Source organism: Rhamphochromis longiceps, linkage group LG8 (assembly GCF_057381845.1).
Source record: "Rhamphochromis longiceps isolate RC_006_pf linkage group LG8, R_longiceps_female_GT1.1, whole genome shotgun sequence".
Taxonomy (NCBI): domain Eukaryota; kingdom Metazoa; phylum Chordata; class Actinopteri; order Cichliformes; family Cichlidae; genus Rhamphochromis; species Rhamphochromis longiceps.
Window position 1 is genome coordinate 4,777,011 of NC_140564.1, and position 22,810 is coordinate 4,799,820.

General features: G+C 41.3%; 1 protein-coding gene and 1 long non-coding RNA gene across 2 annotated transcripts; both read left to right on the plus strand.

Annotated features, from left to right (window-relative positions):
- The first annotated feature begins 593 nt into the window (after positions 1 to 593).
- Positions 594 to 1,886, plus strand: LOC146662945 (uncharacterized). Its single transcript, XR_014912967.1, has 3 exons — positions 594 to 979; positions 1,066 to 1,183; positions 1,315 to 1,886. It is a non-coding gene; the product is annotated as an uncharacterized LOC146662945 (long non-coding RNA).
- A 5,169-nt stretch (positions 1,887 to 7,055) lies between these two features.
- On the plus strand, positions 7,056 to 20,933 carry LOC146662946 (uncharacterized). The gene is made up of 11 exons (XM_085417343.1): positions 7,056 to 7,146; positions 10,447 to 10,616; positions 10,699 to 10,953; positions 11,056 to 11,143; positions 11,227 to 11,432; positions 11,757 to 11,861; positions 11,977 to 12,087; positions 12,216 to 12,341; positions 19,359 to 19,500; positions 19,592 to 19,645; positions 19,726 to 20,933. The coding sequence occupies exons 2-11, from the start codon at positions 10,557 to 10,559 to the stop codon at positions 20,868 to 20,870; spliced, it is 2,292 nt and encodes a 763-aa protein (XP_085273469.1). The 5' UTR covers positions 7,056 to 7,146; positions 10,447 to 10,556; the 3' UTR covers positions 20,871 to 20,933.
- The last annotated feature ends 1,877 nt before the right edge of the window (positions 20,934 to 22,810 follow it).

The following is a 22,810-nucleotide window of genomic DNA, read 5'->3' on the forward strand; positions in this document are numbered from 1 at the left end:
ACCTCCCTTGAGTACCAGAAGGGCCAGGTTCGAATCCCACTCGGGCAATATTTTTTTTGTTTTTTTTTTTTTTTTTTCAACTTTTTCAGCTTTTTTCAGCAGACATCCTCACCGTAAAGGCATCCACACAGCATTTTCGCAGGAAATGCAAATTTTTCTAGTTGCACCTTAGAACACACATGCATCAACACTACAATGAGTTTGTTAGTGGGGCAATCAGAAACGGGCAGTTAGTTCACCAGTAGTGTAGACAGTCAGGGGTAAGAAAACAGCAGGGTCCATCCGGGCAGAAACCTCTCTCTCCCTCTCCTTTCAGAGCGTCCATCGGCTTCTAAACATATTAAAACACTTGAGCTACAATACCAAATGCTATCACATAACGATTTAGCATTAGCATGCTTTGACTGAAAATCACAGAGCTAAACATACAGCATGGCATCACACCACATAATGCGGTAAGCTGCGCTAATTAGCAAGCCGCTAGTTAGCATCACATATCACGCCATTTTACCACTATAACGAATAGTTACAGTACAAATGTCAAGGCACACAGTCTCATTTACCTCTTGCAGATCACAAATAAGTAATATCAGGTAGTGATGGGACGTTCTGTATCGAGGCTTCGGAGCGTGTGTCGAGTAATGGAGGGGGCGTTTCCGCGAAGCGCGTATCGAGGCTTGCTTCATTTATGGGAGGAGCTGAAAATGATGACGTCCGAAGCCTCGCTGCCCGGCTGTACCACGTGACTGGTTCATGAAGTGGTTCGAACTTTGCCGCGAGATATGACAGCGATATAAACCCCTCAGACTTCATTCAAAATGTGGGTGTTTGATGGAGAGTTGCGGTTAGAGAGAGTTTGGAGACAGTTTGGAGGTTTATGAGAGTGAGGAGAGAAAGTCAGGAGAGAATGGAGCCAGCTAAGAAGAGGAGGATGTCCTCCCCTGTGTGGGAACATTTTGATTTTATTCCTCCCAACAAGGTATGTAAATTTCTACAGAAGACGTATTGTCATGATACTGATGGTGCAATACAATTTATGTTGAGCTGTCTTGACTTTTGTACAAGGTGAAGTGTTTGCTATGTGCCAGGGAGCTGGGATATAACAACAACACCTCATCCATGCTTAGGCACTACAGAGCTTTGCATGAGAATAAGAGGAACACCGATTGTGGAGCAAGACCAGGTGAGCCATCAAATGCAATGATAATATAGCATGCAGTAATGTTACTAAATAATATAACAATATTATACAACTGTTATAAGTTACGTGTGTGATATTTATATTTGTGCTTTGTCTTTATTGTCTTTCCTCAGAGAACAATCTCAAATAGATGAAGACCTGGTCAGCATGGTGATTGAGGACTCCCAGCCATTTAGCATTGTGGAGGACAAAGGATTCAAAAGATTTGTTAAATCATTAAATCCCAGCTATGTTCTCCCCACTAAAAAGGTCGTAAAAGCAGTGAAAATTTAGTTTTTACAGAATAAAATGTGAACAGGCAGGACTGAGGCTCAAAGCCTCAGTGTGTAGCTGTCCATACCTCAACGTTACAAAAGCACAACTACTGTCCACACCCCAACCACACCTCACCTCACAGTAAATGATCATTTCCATTTCAAGCATTTCCAAATAATCATTTTCCATACTGCCACTATAAATATACACAGTATACTGCCATCACTACAATATACATGTTTTACACACTCCTTTTGTTGTTGACATTTACAGGCTGTGTGCAAAATGCCACACTCTTCAAATTCATGCCAGCTATTATTTTTACGTCCAGTAGGTGTCCTGCTAGAGCAAATGAAGCTTCATGAAGCTTCGCGTTGGGGTGAACCAATTGGATGAAAAGCTTCAGTGCTTCATGGGGCTTCATCTGCCCATCACTAATATCAGGACCACGGGTAGTCGACCTCAATGATACACTTAGATGCAAAATCCACACCACGTTTGCCTTACGACATCTCTCTCTTCGGACTTAGCTTCTGTGTCCGCTCCCACAGATTCACACAAACTTACCACTCGTCCCGCCCCCATAGCAGAAAAGAATGACATTGACTGGCTCGTCAGCACAACAACCAATGACAATACAATATTGAGATAACTGACATTAGATGGGTAAATAAGCTTAGGTTACACCCCAACATATTTATTGTGCACAGAAAATAACTCTAAATCATGAAACCCTTTTAATTATTGGACTCTTAACTGTAAATGAAATACATTTGTACCAAAGCATATGATTTTTAAACCTTTTATCAACTATTTATATTTTAACCAGTTTTTATAACAGTAGACTTTTTTTTCTTTATACTGCAAGCCCGAATAATTGCAGACAGGGATGCATATAGTTTTGTTATTGTGGAATAGATTAAAGCAATCCTAGATTGCTTTAGAATTAGAATGTTAAAATTAGTAATTTATTTTGGCACTAACCAGAAACACAGTAACAATGTGTGCAGCAGGAACAGATGCACTTCTATGTTTAGGATTCCCACCAGGTGAAGCACTGAAAATATTATTTAAATATGTATATGTATTTTCAACTGGTGTTATTTTGTGGTCTCATTCCCCAAGCAATTTGTTGCCTTATATTGTCCCCAACACTCACTGCTGCTTCTGCAAAGTCAGAGTGCTAAGTGCTGTCTACTACAGGTAACTCCACTTCAAAAAACCTGAACATTCCCTTTAGCTTACTATTTTAATTGGGGGGGGGAGACTAAGGAAGCACTTACTGACCAGATGGGGAAAAAAAAGGCTGCACTGTTAAGAGAACTTAACCACCCAGTCTATTGAATATTCACATTCATTCCTTCATGTTACTGTTAACTACACCCGTGTTTTTATGAACTGTTAGGGTGGAAAACCTAAAACGTGTAGGGCAGAGTGCCTTGAGGACCAAGGTTGGAAAACACTGACCTACACCACATCCATCACCCACATAGAGCTTGCGAGAATGCTGTAAAATTCACTGCAAAAGTCTGGATAGCTGTGATAACCAAGTGGCAGCTTTAGTACACATCCACATGTGTGGGATTGTGGTCTGTGGAGGAAATCTGTAGTTTCTATTAACTCAATTAGTATGGCTTTATCCAACAGATTGGATCCTGTACAGAACTGCAGGAAAAGCTGAAGATAATTGAAATCAATTTCTCCAATGTACCTTTTCAGGTAACGAGAAACTGTTGACTGGGCAGCTGTCATCTCCTCTGGAAAGTCTAGAAGCTCCTTCACTGTTTTTACAGTTGGTTTTTTTTCTTCAATGAAATGATGCAGTCCTTCTGGTGGGAGTAAACCAGCTACAGAACCCACAATGGGACGCCAGCACTTGATTACAAACATTGGGGCCTCAATAAGTACTTTTTGTCCTATCTGTGCCAAAACAGGGAGCAGTGTGTCCTTGGTAGGGACCTGCTTGCACTCATGTGCATCAAGTACTTCCAGCAATTCATCTGTATCCACTGAATTGAAGTCATCCAAAGCCTTCAGGAGAACAGATCGCTCTTCTTGTGAGACATACAAAAGAAAGGAATCTTTTAAACTACTGGTTGTCGAGCTGTATCTCCTCCAGAAAGGGTATTGCAAGCTTCACTGGGAAGTAACCAGCTTGTTTCCACCCTACAACAAACATTCTAGCTATAGCCTGCCATTCTTCACACTGAAAGTCATGCCGGATGAATGGCACTGATCAAATCAGTAAGACAATGACCTCTTCTAACAGTCAGTATTACGGGACAAGATCGTGGTTCAGGGGGTGCTTGGTCAGGAATATTGGCCTCTCCTGTCAGCCCCGGTGAGAGAGACAATGTGTGATGAGGTGGATCAGACTCTTTTTCTGTAAACAGTGTTTCAGGGTTTAGTTCAACCACACTAATATCCACCCTGTTATCCCCACTAATAATAACAACTGCAACAGAATCTTCACTTTCACCTACATTTGGCAGACCATCCCATGGTAATGTGTCATTCAGTTCCAAATATCCACTTATGGAAGCTCCATCATTATTTACAAAGTGGTTTGATGGTTCTTAATTTATGTTTTCCACCAACAGATCATCAGCGGCCCGATTATGTTCATTGTCAGTGAGATCTACCACAGAGGGCTGGGTTATTGCATGATCGGCATGTGAGTGAAGTTGGCCCCCCCACCTTCTTCAAATCCAACAAAAGTGGTATCAAACGTTTGTGCTACGTTTGTGCATGCTGCAAAAGTTTATTTTTTGCCGTTTTCATTTTAAAGATATTCAAGAAAAATTTCTAGCGGTCATCAGAGGTCAACCAGCCCCCCACATTAATGGAATCAAAAAAAAACTGGCGTCAAAAGTTTGTGCTACGTTTGTGCTGGTTTGTGCTGCTAAAATTGTCGTTTGTGCTGCCTCTGTTTTAAAGATATTAATGAAAATGCAAACGTCAAAAGGTCAACCAGCCCCCCACATCACCCAAATCAAACAAAAGTTGATGTCACAGGTTTGTGCTATGTTTGTGCTGGTTTGTGCTGCAAAAAATTTTGTTTGTGGCGCTATTATTTTAAAGATAAAGAGGCGGGGTACATCCTGGACAGGTTGCCAGTCTGTCACAGGGCCAACACACAGGGACAGACAACCATTCGCACTCACATTCACACCTATGGGCAATTCGGATTAACCAATTAACCTATCACCACAAGCTGCATGTCTTTGGAGAGAACCCACGCAAACACGGGGAGAACCTGCAAACTCCACACAGAAAGACCCTGGCGTGATGGTGGAATTGAACTCAGGACCTTCTTGCTGTGCAGCAACAGTGCTAACCACCGTGCTGCCGTAATAATAACATTAAATAACATTTATGAAGAAATTTAAAGGGGCATGCCAGTAGGTGCGTATCAGTTTATAATTAGATAAGGTGTTTTGAGCCAATAAGCTGGTTGTGGATCACTGACTACCATGTTTCTTAACATTACCTTACTCCATCTAGTGTGCTACCAGCAGGGTTTATGCTAAAATGCTAATGGTTGTTAAAACATTAACCTAATAATATGTGAACTGTAGCTTTTAAGTCAAATGGTAATATTAACAAAAGTGCTGTCATTTGTATGTGGGCTGTCATGAGCAAGTTGTATAAAATTAACATACACAGGACAGGAGTGCACTTCAGTGATTCAGCAAATCTGAACTCAAAGGCTCCAAACAGCCTGAAGAACTGTAAATCTTAGGTAACTGTCAATGTTACCTGAAAGGGCCGATTTATATTTTTTGCAAGAGTCAAACTTCTGTAGCCATGGTCACAAAAGGCTATTAAATGAGTGGGCTATTAAACATGTGTGGGATTGACACAGACACAGATTTATCTCAACAGTGCACGGATTTATCTACAAGTATTTTGATGATGAGCTATGAACATTGACTACATTCATTTTTATACCGATCAAATGAATTTTGAACTAGATCTTGTTAAGGATAAACTGGTACAACTCTGCCAAAAAAACCAAACATAGCGACCTGTGTTTGGTTTGTGATCACCAGGGGGTGCTATCATACACATTCTTCTTCTGAGAGAAAAAAAACAAGAGTTGAAGAAAACATGTGCTAGCTATCTTATTTGCATTTTTAAGCTAGATTCCATGACCAACAGCAATCATCAACACTTCAATTCACTATGTCAAAACAGTGTATAAAAGTAAGTAATTTTATGTCCACTTAAAGATGTAGAATTAAAGTTATAATCAAATTATAGCAGTAATATATCACATTTTTAATTTTTGCTTGACAGATGCCAAAGAAATCAGTGGTGGACAAAATTGCAGTATTTGAAGTCCTTCGTGCTTCTAAAGAAGCAGTCATAAAAAATGGAAAAGTTTCAACTCCAAGTGATGACATATGGCAAAATCTATGCAAACAACTTGGTGAAAAGATGACACCAAAAGCTCTTTACACTTTTGTTAAATTAAACAGACACAATGTATGGGCTGCTCTGGATTACAGTGATGAAGAGAGACTGACTGACACAGACAGTAGTGACAATGATAATGATTTTGAACAAAGCAGCTCTCCTTTTCAAAACAAAGACTGCAAGACTTTCAATGTGGAGCTCCCATTTGAACAGTGGATACATATGATTCCACATAAAGTCACATACAAAAAGAATACTTTCAAGAAAAGGGAATACACAATTTTGAAACCAGGTACATGGACTCATGTTGTAAACCAGGGAATCTGGAAAGAGGTTACAAGTACATGCACCATTACTTTTAAACGAGCCAAGGTGTACCCCAGAACTGTATCTTGTTTTATTAAATCAGAGGCTTTTGCAAAGAGTGTAGTGGCCAGCTGTACATTACATGTGAAAAGGAACCTGAAAATCACTGCCCAATGGTGCTGAAGTGTGTAATGGCAAACACAGATGAATCCATGCACACTGGCTTTTCTAGGAGAGCCGTGTCCAGAAGTCTGAGGGCACAAGTAAAAAAAGAACTTTGTGAAGGCAGACTGCAGCCCCATGTGTGGAGAGCATCAGAGACAGAAAAGCTGATGGACTTTGGTGATCCAGAGCCAAGCCATCTACCAAATTTGACAACTCTGCGCAAAGCCAAACATGAACAAAATCAACTAGAAGTTGCTCATAAAAACCCAATACTGTCTCTCCACTCATTAAAATACAGTTCCCCTCACAATGGAAGCATTTGGGACATTGGATTAGACAAGTTCTTCTGTCACTACTGGAGTCAAACTCAAATGCTGATGTACAAGATTGAAAAGCACCCCATAGTTGCCTTTGATGCGACTGGCTCAGTTGTAAAAAAGCTTCTCAGGCCTAATGGTTTGTCTGGAAATATCTTCCTGTATCAAAGTGTGTTAACAGGAAGGGACAACTCTCACGTCCCAATGGTGCAAATGTTGTCAGAGAGACATGATGTCCAGGCAATCACAAGATGGTTATCGGAAGTAGGCCGTGAAGTAGTCGTGCACCAGCTGAATGTGCGGAGATCTAAGTCTAGTACGTATATAATACACATCTATACCTCTACCTACTTTAATGACATGATGTTAATAATAAAGTGTCTAAGGTATTGTGCTTACATTTTTTTTTAGAAAGACTTGTCAAAGCAGAAAAACATGCTTTGTTCATTGATGAGGCTCCCCAGAAGATTGCTGCCGCACTGGGTATGGATCACTGCAATGATCACAATGACACTGAATGTTCATTTTACTTAAGAGGGATTATACAGACTTCAGATCTGGGTTAAGACAAAGCCCCTACAGATCTTTACATCACAGTGACCCACACACTGAAACTGAGCTTATGTCTTTTCTGTCTAATGTCCAGTTTAAATTTAAGAATAATGTGCAGCTTGGTCAATGTAATGCACATGAAGCCAGAGCTAAAACACATCACCATTGCAGTGAAATATGTGCAGCTCTGCCTTAAGATGGAGCCCTGTACATTTTGATCTTGTTATTTCTGGGATGATTGTAAAGATAATTTTCATTATTATGGCTAGAATAAAGTGTAAGAGGTATTTGCACTTACAAAGAATAAGACTTTTACTTTTATTGTTTCATAAAAGGTGTCCACAATTTAAACTTTAATTGCAGGAAATTTAATTAAATAAGAATAAGGAAAATAAAATAATCACAAAACAATAATCAGATTACTTAAACTCTACTTATCTAACTAAGATGCTCTAAGCTAATGCTAAGTGTGTTCTTTTCTTTGGTGAGGAGAGGTTGGAGGAAGGATGTAAATCAAAATCCTTCTAAATTAACCGCCTAACACAGCAACAATGAGCAGACAAAAAGGAATGAATTCACAGGTTGGACAGGTTTTCAACTGTGAACCTCTTCGATCCAATCTTTTGGGCTGCTCATCTTGCAGAAGACAAAAAAGAAAAACACAAAATCTCTTCTTCACCTCACCTGTTCACCCCCCCCCCCCCCCCCCCCCCCCCCCCCTTCTCCTACTGGACGTCATATCTTCCCACACCTTATCTATCAATGTGTAGCTTTTAAAATTGTGAATGCTTCATTACATTTTCATTGTTATTCTTAACATAGAGCATTCATATTCAATCACTTCATGTTTCATTCAGTTTATGTGATTCTACTTCAGTTAGATTTGTCTTTAGGACATTTTCACAAGAACATCCATTGTAACTTAATCCCTTTCCAATTCGAATGCTTTAAAACTCAGTTAATTACCATTTATTTCTCTAGTTATTTTATGATTTAATGAAAACATACATTTTGTTTGTCAGATATTCTTTGAGATTATTAGCTCCACTGTGTCACATTATACACAACACACAGAAACACACACACCAAGGTCAGACACTCTGTGAGGCCTGTTATTAGAATCACTGTTATTCTACAGGGAGTGCAGAATCATTAGGCAAATGAGTATTTTGTCTACATCATCCTCTTCATGCATGTTGTCTTACTCCAAGCTGTATAGGCTCGAAAGCCTACTACCAATTAAGCATATTAGGTGATGTGCATCTCTGTAATGAGAAGGGGTGTGGTCTAATGACATCAACACCCTATATCAGGTGTACATAATTATTAGGCAACGTCCTTTCCTTTGGCAAAATGGATCAAAAGAAGGACTTGACAGGCTCAGAAAAGTCAAGAATAGTGAGATATCTTGCAGAGGGATGCAGCAGTCTCAAAATTGCAAAGCTTCTGAAGCGTGATCATCGAACAATCAAGCGTTTCATTCAAAATAGTCAACAGGGTTGCAAGAAGCGTGTGGAAAAACCAAGGCACAAAATAACTGCCCATGAACTGAGAAAAGTCAAGCGTGCAGCTGCCAAGATGCCACTTGCCACCAGTTTGGCCATATTTCAGAGCTGCAACATCACTGGAGTGCCCAAAAGCGCAAGGTGTGCAGTACTCAGAGACATGGCCAAGGTAAGAAAGGCTGAAAGACGACCACCACTGAACAAGACACACAAGCTGAAACGTCAAGGCTGGGCCAAGAAATATCTCAAGACTGGTTTTTCTAAGGTTTTATGGACTGATGAAATGAAAGTGAGTCTTGATGGGCCAGATGGATGGGCCCGTGGCTAGATTGGTAAAGGGCAGAGAGCTCCAGTCCGACTCAGACGCCAGCAAGGTGGAGGTGGAGTACTGGTTTGGGCTGGTATCATCAAAGATGAGCTTGAGGGGCCTTTTCGGGTTGAGGATGGAGTCAAGCTCAACTCCCAGTCCTACTGCCAGTTTCTGGAAGACACCTTCTTCAAGCAGTGGTACAGGAAGAAGTCTGCATCCTTCAAGAAAAACATGATTTTCATGCAGGACAATGCTCCATCACACGCGTCCAAGTACTCCACAGCGTGGCTGGCAAGAAAGGGTATAAAAGAAGAAAAACTAATGACATGGCCACCTTGTTCACCTGATCTGAACCCCATTGAGAACCTGTGGTCCATCATCAAATGTGAGATTTACAAGGAGGGAAAACAGTACACCTCTCTGAACAGTGTCTGGGAGGCTGTGGTTGCTGCTGCACGCAATGTTGATGGTGAACAGATCAAAACACTGACAGAATCCATGGATGGCAGGCTTTTGAGTGTCCTTGCAAAGAAAGGTGGCTATGTTGGTCGCTGATTTGTTTTTGTTTTGTTTTTGAATGTCAGAAATGTATATTTGTGAATGTGGAGATGTTATATTGGTGTCACTGGTAAAAATAAATAATTGAAATGGGTATATATTTGTTTTTTGTTAAGTTGCCTAATAATTATGCACAGTAATAGTCACCTGCAGACACAGATATCCCCCTAAAATAGCTAAAACTAAAAACTACTTCCAAAAACATTCAGCTTTGATATTAATGAGTTTTTTGGGTTCATTGAGAACATGTTTGTTGTTCAATAATAAAATTAGTCCTCAAAAATACAACTTGCCTAATAATTCTGCACTCCCTGTATTCTCAGATTCATTACACTGGTTAACTTACACATTTTCTTTCCTTTGTTTCATTTATTTTCAACATGCCAGAAACTGAGCATAACTAACCCTCAGTAAAACAAGTTACAAGTTATGGTATCTGGAACAGATTTACATTCAATATTTAGAGTTATATTTTGGACACACACACACACACACACACACACACACACACACACACACACACACACACACACACTCAGCCATTATAACAGCCATTTCTACTACTCAAACACATTTGCATTTGTTATCTATATGTAGAGGCGGCAAGGGGCGTGAGACTTTTATCTCTTTCTATCTTCTATCTTAAGACACATTACAGGGTTTTGTAATTGGAAACTGGGTTTTTTGTATGGTTGGTCTGGAAAATTTGTTTGATACTTTGTGGTACTTGCATGGTCCTTGAGACATGGTGCTTGTAAAATCCCTCTATAATCTGCACAAGGGACTGGACATGTAAATGCAGTGTATGTGTTAGCATAGCATATTAATACATGTAGTGTTCTCTTTGTGTTTTTACAGATGACCTCGAGAAGCAACCCCAGAGCAGAACAATATTGAAATTGTTTTTTGGACTGTTGGGCGGATATATTATTGCCATAACTGGTCACCGAAAGGGAGTGATCATCAACATGACTACTGAGGAGGTTGAAATGGCAGAAAAAGCTAAGCAGGGTGCCCGCATCATCCGTGTATGTACTAAAACGATATAAATCTAAGTATACATAGACATTTTTTTATTCAGCTGAATAAAAATGTATTTTCATGTATTAGGTTAAACAGCACAAAACTCAAAGATATCATGGGCAAGCAGCTGTCCCCCTGTACAAGAATGAGTATACCTGGTTGCAGCGTTACAATCATATCAGAGAGTATGTTGAAGGCGGTTCGGAGGCACCGACTTTTTTCCACAGTTCTAGTGGAGGTGTTCTTCATAGACTACCGGTATTTTTCAAGGCAGCCTGGGAGATGATGAATCTGGGGATTGCCCCCACCTTCAACATGCTACGTTCCTCCTGTAGCACTTATGTGAGAAAACTTTTCATTTTTATTTTTTGACACACAATGAAGTAGGTTAAAGTGTCATGGGTTTTATTCATGTGGTTTCTTTTTAAAACATTATTCTTTCAGGCCAAGCGACAGTTGGGACGTAAATCTTACGACAGAGTGGCAACATTTATGTGCCATGATGCCATCACAGCCAAAAGATTTTATCAAGGTTATTTAAATAAGCTAAAGTGAAGTCATATATTTATCTATACACTTACATTTATTCATATTTAGTAATATTGCTTTGCACAGCTGAGGACCCTGCAGAGGACACACTCCAGAGCCGAGCACTGACCACCAATGCAATTGCAACATATGCAGCAAATAAAAGGAAAAGGAGAGAGGACAGAGGATCTGTGCAGGACGAGGACAGTGAAGGATCTGACAAGGAAGAGCAGCAGTCATCAGGAACAGAGGAGCTTTTAGACAGAACGCTCTTCCAGTGTAGCAGTAACAAGGTATGTGTGCCCTGATTCCCTTGGTAAGAGTTTTGATTGGTTGCACTTCTTTCATATATAATCATTTACTCCATCATGAACAAAACATATTTAATTTGTACCATAAACAGATGGTGAGCCCAGGTCAGGGTGAGGTTGCCTGTAGTGCCGGAGCCACAATAAGAGAAACTAAACAGGATTTGAAAAAGGGGGTGGAGCATCTACAAAAAGTGACATACCAGTTGCGCAAGAGAAAAGTATGTAATGTATGTTCTTGTGCTTGTTTTTAGTGTTTTCACTGATTACTAATCTTTTACCTTTTTACTTTTACTTTTCTAAAATCAGATGGTGGTCTTTTACAAAAATGATAGGACAGATGTGGGGAAACTCACACAAGAAGACAATCCAGAAGAGGAGGAGGAGGATGAAGCGAGGGAATGGGTTCCTAAGGTGGGCAGGAAAAATCCAGCAGAGTTTCTTCTCCTGCAGTTAAAGATGTAAGTGTTTTGTTTCCACACATCCATGAAAAATGAGTAAAATATATATTTTTCTGTTCTAATAACAGTCTGTGAGCTCATCTGAAGATGATGGGACAGATGACTGGAAACCCACACAGGATGAATCTGAAGGCTATTCAGAAGAGGAGGAAGAACAAGAACGTAAAAGGATTCCTAAGGTAGCCATGAAAAACAAAACTGGGTGTCCTGTGCCACAAAGAGATGTGAAATTCATCCTCAGTTTCAGTGCTTCCACAATCAATCCATCAAAAATGACCAAACATATTGTTGTCTTCTCTGAAAACAGATGGTGGCAGCATCTGAAGAGGATGGGACACATGATAGCAGACCCACACAAGATGAATCTAAAGATGATTCAAAGGATGAAGCAGAACATTTGGGACAAATGATTCACAAAGTGGCCATGGAAAAGGTAAAATTTGTCCTCTGTTTCAGTGCATTCAACAAAATATGTCTTTGTATTCTTCTGCGTCAGATGGTCAGCTCATATGAAATATGCAAGGAGTAAAGGTATTGAAGGTACATGAGTTTAAATACCTGGAGTCAAGCATCCAAAGCAACAAGCAGTGCAAAAGGCCAGGCAGGGGATGGCAGGGCTCAAGATGCTAAGATTTTGTTTGGGAGTGACCAGAATGGAGAAGATTAGAAATGAGTGCATCAGAGAGACAGCTCATGTTGAGCGGTTTGGAGACAAAGTTAGAGAGGCAAAGCTGACATGATTTGGACATATGTAGAAGAGGCATAGTGAATATATTGTTCCATATGGAGTTGCCAGGCAGGAGGGAAAGAGCAAGCCCTTAGAGGGAGTTCAAGGATATAGTGATGGAGGATATAGATAGGGTTGGTATGAACGAGGAGGCGGCTATGGATAGAATAAGATGGAGGCAGATGATCCACTGTAGTGACCCCTAAAGGGAGGAGCCAGAAGAAGAAGAAGAACTCAGCTTATTCGAAGAGGATGGAACATGATGGGAAACCTCCACCAGATAAATTCAAAGACAATTCAGAAAAGATGTGTTTGAGGAAGAGGTGAGTTAGCTGCAGTCCATTTTAGTGAGGTCATGAGGAGGAGTAGAAAGCTGCAGTAAATCTAATGATCGTGCTCGTGTATGTATAATACCAGCAGTGAGTTCTGAGGACTTGGACGGTCCAAAAACTATTTGCTAACAAATCAGCACAGGCACTTATAGTGGTGCACTATTACAAAATGCTTTTACTCACAAATAGGGGGCTAAAGTTCATTCCTTGCAGTTTGATTTGTTTCTAAAACAATCAATACCAACATGAAACTGGTTTATAATTTTTTTCTTGTTCTTGCATTTCTTTTTTTTTTTTTTTTATTAAAGTTTTTGCATCGACTTTTACAAAAGATAAATTGAACAATATGCCGTTTTCTTTTTAAAGAACATAAAGCAATATAAAACATACATTCCCACCTCATGATTATAGCAGTACCAGTGGGTGTACAAACAGAAAAAGGAAAAAGTCCAATCTAATAATACTAGTAACAAACCCAAGGGTACAAGACAACAGTTCCTGAGTGTACAAAGGAGATGTGGAGAGTATCCAGAACCCACACCCCCACACAGACACATAAAAACCAAAACACACAAAAAAAAAAAAAAAAAAAAAAAAAAAAAAACCACAGATGATAAGTGGTCAGCTTAGTGATAGGGATAAGTCAATTCTGTTAGAGAAAACAAAATATGTATAAAGTAGTTAAATAAATACTAGGGCGCAGGCACAATAGAATCCATATACTTAAACTTAGGCCTCTTACTTAAACATAAGATAAGAAAAAAATAAAATATGATAGAGTCTGAGCTGGCTAATTGGGAGCATTGCGAGACCGCAAAGTCTGAACATGGTCAAAAAAGGGTTGCCAGGTCTTAAAAAATTTGGCCGTAGACCCGCGTAGGGTGAATTTAATCTTTTCGAGTTTGCTAAAGTGCAAAACGTCTCTGATCCAGATTTCCCAGGATGGGACGGAAGGGGACTTCCAACATAACAATATTCTGCGTCTTGCCAATAAGGTGAAAAATGCTACCAGATCCGCTTGAGGCGTCGGCAAGGCAACTGAATCAGGAAGAACCCCAAACAAAGCAGTTAAGGGCACAGGTTGGAGGGTTAGCTGGGTGATCTTAGATAAAATCAAGAAAATATTAATCCAGTATTGTTTGAGGGATGAACATGACCAAAACATATGCATTAAAGAGGCAGGTGTTTGATGACAACGGTCGCAATCAGGGCTAAGATTGGGGTATATTTGAGCTAGTCTGGCCTTAGTCCAATGTATACGGTGCAGAATCTTACATTGAATCAGCCCGTGTTTGGCACAGAATGAGGAGCCATGGACCCGGTAAAGAATTTTATCCCAAGAGTCATCCTGAATCACACACCCCAGATCCTGCTCCCATGCCAATTTAATAGCCGAGATTGAAGAATTGCCAAAGGAGCATATTCTCCCATACAAACAGGAGATCAGGCCCTGTAATGAAGGGGGAGGCGATAGAAGGTTATCAAAGTCATGATAAGAAGGTCTAGATGGAAACTGAGAGGATTTCTCCTTAACAAAACTCCGGATTTGTAAATAGCGAAAAAAGTGACTTTTTGGAAGGCCAAATTTCAATGAGAGCTGTTCAAAGGAGGCAAATGTATTCTGAATGTACAGATCAGAAAAAGACCTAATACCCAAAGAGGCCCACAAATAAAAAGCACCATCAGCTAACGAAGGCTGAAAAGAGGGATTTTTCACAATGGGTGATTGAAGGGGAAAAAAGGTCAACTTAAAGTAACGACGAAATTGATACCATATTTTCAAGGTAACTTTGACAATAGAGTTATTATAAGAACCTGCACTCGGAGGCTGCTTTTGGGCATAAATCAGGGCTGGTAAAGAGGCTGAGACACAGGAAGAAGTCTCCAAACTGAGCCAGGCCGGGGCATTATTCGTGTCCTCCCCCTGTAGCCAATACCTGAGAATACGAATATTACATGCCCAATAATAGAACATAAAGTTTGGTAAAGCCATCCCCCCCATCTTTTTCGGTCTTTGAAGATATGTCTTGCGTATTCTGGGGTTTTTTTTGTTCCAGATGAACCCAGATAGAATCTTGTCTAATTTAACAAAAAAGGAAATTGGAATAAATACAGGGACACACTGAAAAAGAAAAGAAAATCTGGGGAGGATATTCATTTTAATTGTATTTATGCGCCCTGCTACAGACAGATGGAGTAGAGACCATCTGTCCAAATCCTGCCTAACTTTCTCCACAAGTGGGTCGAAATTAAGCTTGAAAAGAGCATGAAAATGACTTGTAATTTTAACCCCTAAATATGTGAAGTTGTCTGATACAACTCGAAAAGGCAGTGCTGTGCACTGATATTTCTGTGCAGCAGCATTCAGGGGAAACAGTTCGCTATTAGCAAGATTCAGTTTATAGCCAGAAATAAGGCTAAACTGTTCAAGTATTGAAAGTACCAAAGGGAATGAGGATGCTGGCTCTGAGATATAAAGAAGCAAGTCATCTGCATATAAGGAGACTCTTTGTTCTATACCATTTCTAAAAACCCCGGTGATACCTGGGTTTGATCTTAGCGATATGGCTAGGGGCTCAATTACGATTGCAAATAGCAATGGCGACATAGGACAGCCCTGCCTAGTCCCCCTAAACAGGGGAAAGAAGTCAGAGCATGTGCCATTTGTTTTGACAGCGGCAAGCGGGGAAGTATAAAGAAGTTTCAACCAGGAGATGAATATTTTACCAAAGCCGAATTTATCTAAAACATAAAAGAGGTATCCCCACTCTACCCTGTCAAAAGCCTTCTCAGCATCTAAACTGATCCCAAACTCAGGGCTGTTGGAGTCTGAGGGATTGTAAAGGACATTAAACAAACGTCTAAGGTTAGAGAAGGCGTATCTCCCTTTAATAAAGCCTGTTTGGTCCAGATTGATTAGAGATGGTAAGACTGCTTCTACACGCCTCGCTAGAAGTTTAGCAAGGATTTTATAATCCACATTTAACAAAGAAATGGGACGGTATGAGCCACATTGTAGTGGATCCTTATCCTTTTTTAGGATCAGGGATATAGATGCCTGCAGTAGAGAGGGTGGGAGGGATCCAACTTCCAGTGAGTGCTTATACATATTTATCATGAGCGGAGCCAGTTTAGGCATGAATTTACGATAGAACTCAACCGGAAACCCGTCCTGTCCGGGACACTTAGAACACTGCAGTTTGCTGATAGCTTGCATGATCTCTTCTACAGTTACTGGTCCCTCCAGCTGGAGGCTGTGTGTCTGATCGATTGATGGGAGCTTAAGATGATTGAAAAATGAGTCCAAAGCCTCCGTACTAAATGCACACTCAGACGCATAGAGAGATGAATAAAAGTCTCGAAATTGGTCATTAATTATTCTAGGATCCATAGAGACACCACTTAATGTCTGAATCCGAGGAATGGAGTGTGCAGCTGCTGCACTACGGAGCTGATGAGAGAGCAGTTTACTGGCCTTATCCCCATATTCATACTGGGAGTACTGACATTTCAGCAACATCTCTTCAGCCCGAGCAGAGGACAGGTGATCAAACTCAGTCTGCAAAGACAGCCTATCATTATAGACCTCTGGTGCCGGGCAAACGGCATACAACTCGTCTAATTGCGATATGCGTATTATGAGCTCGGACAATTTTGCTTTCCTTTGGTTTGCCTCAAAACCAGCATAAGATATAATATGTCCCCTGATAAAAGCCTTAAATGTTTCCCACAAAATAGAGGGTGATATTCCGGGTGTAGTATTTGTCTCTATAAATAAGTCTATCTTGGAATTCAGAAATGTGGTGAACTTATCGTCTGACAGCGAGCGTGTATTCAAACGCCATGGAGCTGGCGGAGAACATTGGCCCACTGCCAAATCTAGAGTCAACGGAGCATGATCTGAAATGACAATAGCACTATGAGAGCAAGAGCGAATCTGTGAAGTAAGTCGACTGTCCAGTAGGAAGTAATCAATACGAGTGTATGTATGATGAACAGGGGAGAAAAAGGTGTATTCTCTACGTGTAGGGTTGAGGAAACGCCAGGCATCAATAACAGAGAATTCTTTAAGGAACGTATTAATAATTTTGGAAGAGTTGGATTGCCTACCAGGCTTATTTGAGGATCGATCCAGCGGCCCGAGCCAGCAATTAAAATCGCCACCAAGAACCAAATAGTGGGAAGAGAAATCAGAAATTTTAGTGAAAAGAATACTAAGAAAATTTGGATCGTCCCAATTGGGAGCATAAACATTGGCAAAAATAAATTTAGTGTTCCAAATACTACCACTCACAATAATGAATCTACCATTCTGGTCCGCTATAACCTTAGAAGAAACAAATGGCACTGATTTGTGTATTAAAATAGCAGCACCACGAACTTTGGAATTAAATGTAGAGTGATAGAGTTGACCCACCCACCCCTTGCGAAGTCTAAAATGATCTGAAATTTTTAGGTGTGTTTCTTGTAAGAACACAACCTGGGCGCCCAAAAATTGCAAATGATGAAGGACCTTGCTCCTTTTAATAGGTTGGTTCAGGCCTTTACAATTCCAGCTACAGAACTTAAATGAGTAATCTGCTTGTTGATTATTAATATTTAATTGCGGTGCCATATTAAAACATAGGTTGAGAAAAGCCACAGCTGACCAATGAAAAACACGCAAAAAACAAAATCAGTGTACAGAACAGTACAACATAAAAACAAAAAACACCCAAACTTCCCCCTAAATGCTGAAGCATCTTCCCTAACAAGATGCGCGCACCCCTCGCTAAACACACCCCTGAGCACTTCCTCCCAACCATTCGAAGTCCCAGTTGAGTTTAAGCTCCGTGCATTACAAGGCAAAGACAAATCAAGGATTATATGAGAGTATATTAGAACGAGACACATCCTAAAAAAAAAAAAAAAAAAAAAAAAAAAATTATTTCAAAGAAATTAAGCAAGATGGACATATCAGCCCATGGACTAAGACACTTATGTACCCTGAGAGGCTGGGCCCCCCAGGATCTTATTGGCAAAGTCCGTGGCAGACGCAGGATCAGTAAACTTACGTATAACTCCATCTGGAAGTGTCACCCTCAGTTCCGCAGGGTAGAACAGGCAGAACTTGATCCCAGGACAGGAATGCAGAAGGCGCTTGACACCAGTAAACTGTGAACGCTTTTTAGCCACTGCAGGTGTAAAGTCTGGAAAAATGGAAATCCTTCTGCCCTGGTAAAGTAGAGGAGAATTTGCCCCTGCAAGACGTAGCAGCTGTTCCTTGACATGGAAGTAATGGACTCTAATGAGAAGTGGGCGAGGAGGCGTTCCCTCTCTGGGCTTTGACCCAAGGGACCTGTGAACCCGATCTAACAAGGGTGCTTCATTCAGTTTCAGAAGATCTTGCAGGAGATGGGAAATAAACTCCCTAGGGTTGGAAGACTCCAAACCCTCGGGGATGCCAACAAGGCGAATATTGTTACGCCTTGATCTTCCTTCTAGATCCTCACATTTAGCTTGGAGTTGTCTGACCTCCTCCGTTAGGACCTTTACAGCAGATTGAAGAGAAGTCAGGTCGTCACTGCAGGTTGTAGCTGAAAGCTCCAAATCTTTAATGGTAGTCCCTTGAGCATTAACGGTGGCCTGTAGGGTGGTTATAGCAGCTTTAAACTCAGCCTTCACAGATGATATTTCTGACCGCAGTGTATGGGTAACCGTGTCAATCTTGCATTCAAGCTTGTCGCAGATGTCCCGTTTCAGAGCCTCCAATGCTCTGGTAAATGTGGCTTCACCGAGCGGTGCGCCCGCACCCTGCTCGTAGCTGCTCTCTGTGATAGCCGCGTCACGTTGGGATTCGCGGCCCAGCTCCGGGCTCTGAGAACCACCCGCGCCGGCTTGACCCCGTTTTCGACGGTGCTCCCTCTTATCTGCCATTGTACAAAAAGAAAAATGAAGAGCAAATGGTGAGGCTTTTAGTGGGAGAACTTGATTGCCCGGACGCAACTGCTACGGTCACCACAGCCAACCAGGAAAGAAGCTCCTACGGCCTTTCCCAGAAGTTGTCAAAAGTAGGTTTCCCGACCTCAGAGAGTGAAAAAATAAAAAAAATAAATAAACGAGCGGATGCTCGGCGGCAAGAACGGTTATTTAGAGCCTACAGGGCTGATATAGTAAATGCGGATGCGTCTTAAACCAATATTTTTGTCATTGCTTTGCGGAGCCCCGGGAGACACGTCTTCACACCATAGTCTTCTTGCATTTCTGTGTGTTATATGTACAGGACAGAGAAACGGCGATGAGCTCATTACGATTACAGCACCAAATTCCAGTTGTTACATAACAAATCTGAACATTACATCTAGATGAGCTAAAGTAACCTTGTTTTTCTTTGTCAATCATCATTTTTCAGATGCAGCAGGCCTATGTAAGCCAAGACAAAGCAATGACTGTGAATAAGAGTTCAGAAAAAAGGGTGATTCACCAAACCAGATGCTTGAAGAGGCTCACTTTTCATCAATCAACTCTCTTTGAAGACACCATACCCAGATCTGGTAACTGGAAACCAGCAGCTGTAGTAAAAATACACAAGTTCAAAGAACTTTAAGGTGAAGTGGTATTTATTTATTTCTCATTTGGTCTTAGATAACAACAAGAAAGACCAAAGTGGAATGTCATCTGCAGCAATAATAACCTCAGGTAAATATTAACATTATATTGCACAATATGAACAATGTTAAGTTAATGAGTAAGTAAATGATTATTTTCTTAAAATAAAGAACAACTGGAGGAGAAAGAGATACAAGAAGAGTCTCTGGAGAAGATGAAGAGTGAAGACAAAGTAGGAGAGAGAAAAGAAAAAGTACAGCAGGAGCCTCTTAAGAAGATGAAGAGTGAAGCCAAAGTAAGAGAGAGAAAAGAAAAAGTACAGCAGGAGCCTCTGAAGAAGATGAAGAGTGAAGCCAAAGTAAGAGAGAGAAAAGAAAAAGTGCAGCAGGAACCTCTGGAGAAGATGAAGAGTGAAGCCAAAGTAAGAGAGAGAAAAGAAAAAGTGCAGCAGGAGCCTCTGGAGAAGATGAGGAGTGAAGCCAAAGTAGGAAAGAGAAAAGAAAAAGTGCAGCAGGAGCCTCTGGAGAAGATGAGCGGCAAAAGGAAAAGGAAGGAAGAAAAGATACAGGCAGAGCCTCTGGAGAAGATGAAGAGTGAAGCCAAAGTAGGAAAGAGAAAAGAAAAAGTGCAGCAGGAGCCTCTGGAGAAGATGAGCGGCAAAAGGCAAAGGAAGGAAGAAAAGATACAGGCAGAGCCTCTGGAGAAGATGAAGAGTGAAGCCAAAGTAAGAGAGAGAAAAGAAAAAGTACAGCAGGAGCCTCTGGAGAAGATGAGCGGCAAAAGGAAAAGGAAGGAAGAAAAGATACAGGCAGAGCCTCTGGAGAAGATGAAGAGTGAAGCCAAAGTAGAAAAGAGAAAAGAAAAAGTACAGCAGGAGCCTCTGGAGAAGATGAGCGGCAAAAGGAAAAGGAAGGAAGAAAAGATACAGGCAGAGCCTCTGGAGAAGATGAAGAGTGAAGCCAAAGTAGGAAAGATAAAAGAAAAAGTGCAGCAGGAGCCTCTGGAGAAGATGGGCGGCAAAAGGAAAAGGAAGGAAGAAAAGATACAGGCAGAGCCTCTGGAGAAGATGAGCGGCAAAAGGCAAAGGAAGGAAGAAAAGATACAGGCAGAGCCTCTGGAGAAGATGAAGAGTGAAGCCAAAGTAGGAAAGAGAAAAGAAAAAGTGCAGCAGGAACCTCTGGAGAAGATGAAGAGTGAAGCCAAAGTAAGAGAGAGAAAAGAAAAAGTACAGCAGGAGCCTCTGGAGAAGATGAAGAGTGAAGGGGGAAAAAGGACTCTGAAAATAAGGTGCAATTTATTCCATTGCTCCCAGTAAGCCCAAGAAATGCCTTATTTGAGGGCTTTTGCATTGTATTTGTTTTTGAAGATCCCACTTTTTTATTACATAAAAGAGTTGTTAATAAAAAGTGATCATCTAATACTGTGTCCAATGAGTTACTGTCACGTTTATTTTCTGGAATCACAAGTGCTCTCAGACTTGACATTATATATTTCCACCATATGTGAGATCAGTCAAATTAAGAAAGGAGACATGCTTCTTGAAGAAGTAAAAGTCCAAGCTTAAGACATATTTTCAGTATGTAAATGTTGAAGTTTTGGGGTATGTTGTACTATACAGTCAAACCATTTGATGCCATTTGGTCCTATATCTACACAAATTTCAGTTGTAAAATCACAAGGCTAATAAGTTCACATAAACTTCATAACTTAATCAGAATGTACATAGATGTCCTACCACTGGGGGAAAGACCAAGCACCACAATCTACCACATTTTCTGAACCACTTGCTCTCATCCACATAGGGAGCCGCATTGAACTTGTTAATCTAACAAAAGAAAAAGTGACCTCAATTTTGCAGCGGTTTGCAGATTTGTTCTCCCACCTGCCCGACTTTAAATGGTAAATGGCCTGCATTTGTATAGCGCTTTTCTAGTCCTTAAGGACCCCAAAGTACTTTACACTACATTCAGTCATTCACACACTGGCAATGGCAAGCTACATTGCAGCCACAGCTGCCCTGGGGGGCACTGACAGAGGCGAGGCTGCCGGCCACAGGCGCCACCGGGCCCTCTGACCACCACCAGTAGGCAAACATGGGGTTAGTATCTTGCCCAAGTATATTTGGCATGCAGCCAGGAGGCAGCCTGGGATCGAACCACCGACCTTCTGATTAGTGGCTGACCTGCTCTGCCACCTGAGCTACAGCCACCCCAGAAACTTACTTTGCTCAAAGAGCGCTATTTTGAAACACAGCCTGGGGTGATAATGCACTCATAGCCTGACTCGAGCACAACAGGCAAATTGTTCAGAAGAAAATGGGCAAAATGTTGAAACTGGGAGTGATAGAAGAGTAACACATTGTGTAGTGTTTCCTCACTTGTAGGGAACAAAGATCCTATGGAACGCCAGGACTGCCATAATGAATTAATTAAATACACCATTAAATAATTAATTAAATGTGGCAATAATTAATTAAAATCAGAAATAATTAATTACATAAATATTTACGACACATGTAATTAATTAATTATTGACACATTTAATTAATTATTTATTTATTTCACTTGGGTTTTTCTCCACATCACTTGCTGCTTCACCATCTGTAGCTGTAGCGCCACTGTCACCTCATCCGCCTGCAGTCACCCTTCTGCCATCTTCTTCACCGGCTGCTATGTCGCCACCTGGACCTGCCCTGCGTGAGCAGGAGCTCGGCGAGCCGGAGGAGCCCGCGAGGCAGCAAGAGGAGCAGGAGCACCTCAGCGAGCAGGAGCCGGAGCTGGAGCTCAGCGGGCAGGAGCTCGGAGAGCGGGAGAAGCCCGCGCCGCCAGCTGCGCAGCTCAGCGAGCCGGAGCAGCTCAGCGAGCCACCAGCTGAGGAGCCAGCGCCGCTGCAGCTCAGTGAGCCGGAGCAGTGTGTTTGTGTAGATGAAACTACAGGGTTATTTGCTGTGCAGAGAACTGGCCATGGGTTCTCTGTGCCAGTTCACGTTCAGAGGAAAACATGGGGGATGTCTCACAATATCAGATGTGAGCTGGAGGAATGTCAGCAATACCAGTTGCTGGCCCAGCGGAGCGGACTAGGCTTCAGTTTATGTGAGCACCTTCGCTCACTAGATTACTGCCGAGAAACTGTAAAGGAGGTTTTTCTTCAAGAGCACATCGTGATGGAAATGGTGGACCTTAAATTTTTTGGAGAGGCCAAAGCTGCTACATGCATAAAGAGACAGAAAGCTGCCCAGATGGCATATGCTCCACT

What these genes read in the sequence shown, in the direction of transcription:
- LOC146662946 (XM_085417343.1), top strand. Translation starts at nt 10,557, where the DNA reads ATGACTACTGAGGAGGTTGAAATGGCAGAAAAAGCTAAGCAGGGTGCC. An exon ending in GTTCCTCCTGTAGCACTTAT is followed by an intron (nt 10,954 to 11,055) that starts GTGAGAAAACTT and finishes TTATTCTTTCAG; the next exon opens with GCCAAGCGACAGTTGGGACG. An exon ending in CGAGGGAATGGGTTCCTAAG is followed by an intron (nt 11,862 to 11,976) that starts GTGGGCAGGAAA and finishes TTCTAATAACAG; the next exon opens with TCTGTGAGCTCATCTGAAGA.